Source organism: Triticum dicoccoides, chromosome 7A (assembly GCF_002162155.2).
Source record: "Triticum dicoccoides isolate Atlit2015 ecotype Zavitan chromosome 7A, WEW_v2.0, whole genome shotgun sequence".
In the NCBI taxonomy this organism is placed as follows: domain Eukaryota; kingdom Viridiplantae; phylum Streptophyta; class Magnoliopsida; order Poales; family Poaceae; genus Triticum; species Triticum dicoccoides.
Genome location: NC_041392.1, coordinates 715,300,735 through 715,306,741, shown reverse-complemented (window position 1 = coordinate 715,306,741; position 6,007 = coordinate 715,300,735). Strand labels below are relative to the sequence as shown.

Here is a 6,007-nt window from a genome sequence, read left to right as displayed (position 1 = left end):
AACTCAGCTAGCTGAGCTTTAGCAAAACCGTTTTACGATTTCTGTAAGGATGTTTTTTAAGGGTTTGTGCTCTTAATATATATGGCCTTTGACCTTTAAAGAAAAAGAGCCTTACTCAAACGATAGATAACATGACAAAGCACCAGAGTGCATCGAGTCCATGCGATACATAATTTTTTATAACATAACAATAAAACGCATACAATAAATTAACAACTTAGAACCCGGGTCACATGATGAAGCATTAAAAACGTACTACTTCAGCTCATTTTATTTAGGTGCGAAGACAAGAAAGAGTATGGACAACCCCATGGTTGAATATTTATGGATTAGGAGCCGGCACATGAATTGTGGCATGCAACCATAGGTCACCCTTCCTCCTCGCCGTGATCCCGAGCTCCTCCGCCATGTCTAGCCCACCGGCGCCTCCTCCGGGGAGCTCCCAGTCGAAATGGAACAACAGGCTCGCTAGCATGAGCTCCACAACCGCAAGCCCAAACGTTATCCCAGGGCAGATCCTCCTACCAGCGCCGAAAGGCACGAGCTCGAAGTTTGTTCCTCTGAAGGCCGCCGCCGCGTCACCAGCCTCCTCGAATCTCTCTGGCCGGAACTCCTTGGCATCAGTGCCCCAGCTCGCCGAATCCCGTCCGATTGCCCATGCGTTGACAAGCACCATGGCGCCCTTGGGCACGTCATAGCCGAGGACACGGCAGGGTTCCAGACACTCCCGTGGGATGAGAAACGGCACCACTGGGTGTAGTCGAAGCGTCTCTTTGATTACTAAATGCAGATAGTGCAGCCCCTTCAGGGCCTCCTCACGGACGCGGCTCTCCCTGGTGTGGGCACCACGCACCTCTGCTTGTGCCCTACAGAGCGCCGCCGGGCTCCGCATGAGCTCCGCCATCACCCATTGGAGTGTCGTCGCCGTGGTCTCGCTACCCCCCGAAACCAGATCCTACAAAAAAAGAACTTAACTCCGAGAGGTTTTGGCTAAAAGATGCATGTGCTGAAGTATAAGTGCATTGCACCCTTTTTCCATCAGTTTGAGCTTTCGGTGAAAATACCCATCCATCCAAATATATCAAAGCCAAGAGGTATTAAATTTAATACCTTCGCACGCGAGTGTCCCAACGCGCGAAACGTTCCGCACAACAAGTCAGGTTCCGACCACGCACTATATTCCCTTACAAATTTTTGCATGCCGTTTTCCTGAGAGTGGTCGCCCCACGTACTATAGCAGCGCGCTGCCATGGAATTAAACATGATGGACCCACCCACCTATTACACGTATGAACGGAAGGGCTAGTTGTGGTGGCATGCAGGCCCACTCCATAATCAACATACTCCCTCCATTTTTGTATATATGGCCACTATCAAAATTATAATTACTAGCATCTATACAAGGCCACTAACATCAATCGAGGTAAAATTGATGAGGTTTGCCTCGTACTAGCAACCGAGGACATTAATATCCCCTGTATGCATGTGGGAGTGAGAAGGTTGGTTTTCGTGTACCACATTAATCAACCAATGAGGAGTGAGAGGGTTGTCTTGTTGTGTGTTGAAGAGAAAATGCACATTAATTAACACGTCAAGCGAGAAAAAAACTAGCTTGCAATATTGACTTAAGTAGGCATTAATTTCTACCTTGGTACCTGTAATATGAGTTTATGGCCTTGTATACAAAAATGAAGGGAGTATAATCTCTCACCCCTTGAATTTCGGGGTGTGGGGGTGGGGGATGGATGGGCCAACTTTCCCTATGAGTTAAATACATGGGAGGTGCTTCAGCTTGTTCCGTGGAGTCAGTTTAGTGCCTAAAGTTGTAAAATACATGAAACTTGTACTCGAACTTGTCCGGCTATGTAAATACGGTGCCTCCATCCATATCCGGGCGTACTTTCAGCCCGCGTGACGTGCCAGCGTGGCAACGGCCCACTTGTCAGTAGCTGAGAGAGGGCAAACTTTGGGTGGCCCGCGTGTGTGAAATTATTTTGTAGAAAACCCCTTCATATTTTATTTAGTTATTTAATCACGAAGGAAAGGCCTCAAATACAATGTATGGTTGCGAGGAATAACATGAAAAAATCATGGGGGGTAGAATCTGGCACCTTCTGGTTAACTATCTGGCTAACCGGCCAAAATATGCCGTCTATACAACTATTATTAGACCTATGTAGACATTTTCCATGTATCGCTCTGCAAGTTTCTTTATACATTATCTATCAGTTTTATTTTTATCTTTTCCAAGTTCCTATTTAGTTTCATGACACGTAAGTTTTCCCATATAAAAATACAATATGCAATTATTTTTTGTTTTATCTTTTTCTCTTTTCCTTATTGTGTACTTTGAACAACTAGATATGAACATTTCAAAATATTATGGGGATTAAAATAGTTAAACATATATTAGAAATTATGTGTAAATTTATGTATGTTCATTCTAGACCACAAGCATACACAATTATTGTTGATCTGTATTTCAAAAATACCCAATTATTAACAAATTGACAACGTTGTAATTTGCAAAATATTCAACATTTATTCAAAATTATTGTGTTGAACTTTTTTAAATACATGTTGTCAATTCTGTAATGCAAGATGAACATTTTTCAAAAACTCATTATAAATTTTTGGAGCATGGTAGCAACTGAGCGTGTTTTTTAAAGGCTAAAAACTGGCACTTAAAGTTTCAAAAAGAATTGATTGTTTTCACACAGAAACGTATGCATATGCTCTAAGTGACTTTCAAATTGCGTTCAAATTTAGGTTATATTATACCCTGCAAAAAAATACAAAAATCTGGCCAAAAGAACCAAGCTGATTTTTCATGTATTCCCCTTTTTTATCTGTCACATACAAACACATATTTTGATCAAAATTTACACATATATATTACACTTCTATGTGCATGTACATAAAATTTTAGAATATTTTTAGCTGTAAAAATCCGTTTCTTTGTACTTTGTAAAAAAAAATGACACAATGTGCCCGTGCTCCAAACTTACTTTTTGCATAGCAATGCAATATAAACATTTTGACCTCGTCAATATCTAATGAGCAGAGTATGGCTTGGTGGACAACCTGGGTGCACAATGCAATCACGCAAATTCTTTTTTCTAATATGTGGGGCTTTCCTACGTGATTAAATAAAATGTGAGAGGGTTTTCTAAAAAAATCCTCAAGCACGGGCCTGCACCTTTCCGCTCTCAACCACTAACCTGTGGGCCACTCGCACGCCATGTGGGCTGGGCGTACGGCCGGATACGGATTGAGGCACCGTATTTGCACGATCGAACAAATTCAAGCATCAGTTTTATGTATTTTACAACTTTTAGATGCTAAATTGATCACACAAGACAAGTTGAGACACCTCCCGCGTATTTAACTCTTTCCCTATCCTTCAAGTATAATCCAAGGAAACACAAAGACACTGCACATTTTCCGTGTGAATTAGCCTCCCTTCCGGACTTTCAGCACAATATAAATAACTAAATAAATAACATGCGAAAGGAACCACTGAAAATATTGCTGAAGTATATGTGCATGTATGCAGTTCTATAGCATGGAGGTCGATCTTACGGTGATCACGGCACGGATGGTTCCATCGTCAAGAGGCACGTGGAGGCTACCGTCATTCTGGATCCTCAGTAGCACGTCCACGATGTCTTCTTCCTCGCCGCCGGCGCCGGCCGACCTCCTCGTGCGGTGGTCCTCGATGATGTGGTCTATGACCCGGCTCATATCGTGGCATATCGCCTCCAGCCGGCGCGTCGATCCACTAAAGGCACGTGCGAGGCGCGACGATGGGAACAGGTCGGCGAGGCTGAACCCGACGGCCAGCATGACACCCTCGTTGAGGCGCTTCAGGAACTCATCTCGGAGTTCCCCGTTCCGGTTGCCCACCACCGCGTGCACAGCCACGTCGGTGACGTAGGTGCTGAGGAGGGATCTGACGTTCACAGGATCCGACGAAGACGATAGCGACGAGACGATGGAGGAGACTAGGGCGGCGGCCTTGGCCTCGCGGCATCCCCGGAGGGACCGGACTTTCCGCGCGCTGAGTAGCTCGGTGACGCAGAGCTTGCGAAGGCGGCGCCAGTGCTCGCCGTGCGGTGTAAGGGTGATGCCGAGGTCGTCTCTCGTGATGGCGCGGAGGGTGGCGGTCCGCGGCCGCGTGGCGAATACCGCGTCGTGGGTCTTCATGATCTCCCTCGCTGCACCGGCTGACGAGGCCACAACAACGTCAAGCTGCCCCAGGCGGAGCAGCATGAGCGGAGCATTGTACCGGCGGGCGATGTCACGCATGGCGTGGTGGGGGAGCGCGCCGACGAGGTGGTGCATGCTGCCGATGACCGGCAGCCGCCATGGCCCCGGGGGAAGGTTCTCGCCGCCGTGCTCGCGTGGCTTGAACATGGCGATGAGGAGGATAGGGAGTAGCAGGACGGTGGCCATGAAGAGGTGATTGTAGTAGTACGTGGCATCTAGTTCTTGTTGCGCCATGGCTTGAGATGAGTGCATCTCCTCTTGTCTGCACCGGAACATTATATATAACGGTGAGAGTGCAACACAAAAAAATACTTCCTCCTCCGTGTTTATTAGACACCTTTCGTTTTGAGCCAAAGTTTGACCATGAATTTAACTAATAAAATATAAATTATATGCCATCAAAGTTATACTATAAAAAACATTTTTCAAATACAAATCTAACAATATACTTTCTGTAGCATATATTTTATATATTTTTGTCAAATACTTGGTCAAACTTGGACCCAAAATGTAAAGGGGCCTAATAAACCCGGACCGAGATAGTAGTATAAGATGTGTCATGGCACTAGTTTTCATAGTGTGCGTCTTCAGTATGTTGATGTTTATATTTTAAAATATATTTTTTCAAACCATGCAGGACAATTGCTTGTATTATATTAAAGAGAGGGAGAAATACACGACCAAAAGGACCTAGACTTGCTTCTACCCATTACACCGCGTGTAGCGACCAGACCTCAGACATTCTGATCTCTGTGCATAAGTGTCATTCCTGGATCGGTAATGCTGACACACACAGTACTTGAAGGGTTTATAACAGAGTAGCAATCACACACTTATTACATTGAATGTCTTAAAAAAGAACTTATTACAATAAATATGGCTTAAGGCCTTCTAAAACGATAACAGCGGAAGGCTTGGAAGATAAAGTAAGTCCATCAACTCCAACGACATCACTGAGTGAAAGACCACGACCTAAGGCTCCTTACTCATCGTCTGAAAAGTCTGCAATATGATACGTTGCAGCCCGAAAACGGGCCAGCATATGGAATATGCTGGCAATGTAACACAAAAGGATAATGAACAGAATAATGCTATTACTAAATGCATATATGGCTGGTGGAGGCTGTAGGGTTAATATGTTTTGCGAAAAGCCAATTTTTCTCTACTGCAAAGGAATAAGTTTTATTTAACTACAAAATTTGTTGAAAAAAAATATTGAGAAGGTAAACTCCCTGTCAATCCCAATTAAAAGTAATCATTAACAAACCATCAAATTAATTAAATAGTGATGAGATCAACATGATAATCCAAGAACCAGATACTCAAGATGTCCATAATCGGGGACACGGCTAACCATGATTAGTTTGTACACTCTGCAGAGATTTGCGCACTTTTCCCCACAAGACTCGATCTTCTCCGTTTGATTTCTCGCATTACATGATGTTTGAGAAACGGATGACCGAGACTAAGGATGACAATTTTACCCATGGGTACAGGTACCCGCGGATACCGTACCCGCATGGGCAGGGTATGGGCACAATTTTATACCCACGGGTTGTACCCATACCCTGCCCGTTAAGTCATGGGTAGGGCATGGGTATAGTCTTGTACCCATGAATATATCCATACCCTACCCATTTATACTGACATGTTACATATTTGGCGGATGTTATTTGGTGAAGTGTGTCATGAGCATTTGACTCAATGTTAAAGTTGTCATCAGTTGTCAATTTGAATT

General features: G+C 44.3%; 1 protein-coding gene across 1 annotated transcript; it reads right to left on the bottom strand.

Annotated features, from left to right (window-relative positions):
- Positions 1-322: 322 nt before the first annotated feature.
- LOC119328900 (premnaspirodiene oxygenase-like) lies at positions 323-4,503 on the bottom strand. The gene is made up of 2 exons (XM_037601899.1): positions 3,583-4,503; positions 323-955 (listed from the first exon to the last, which is right to left on the bottom strand). Exons 1-2 carry the CDS (start codon positions 4,501-4,503, stop codon positions 323-325), a joined length of 1,554 nt encoding a protein of 517 aa, XP_037457796.1.
- Between the last annotated feature and the right edge of the window lie 1,504 nt (positions 4,504-6,007).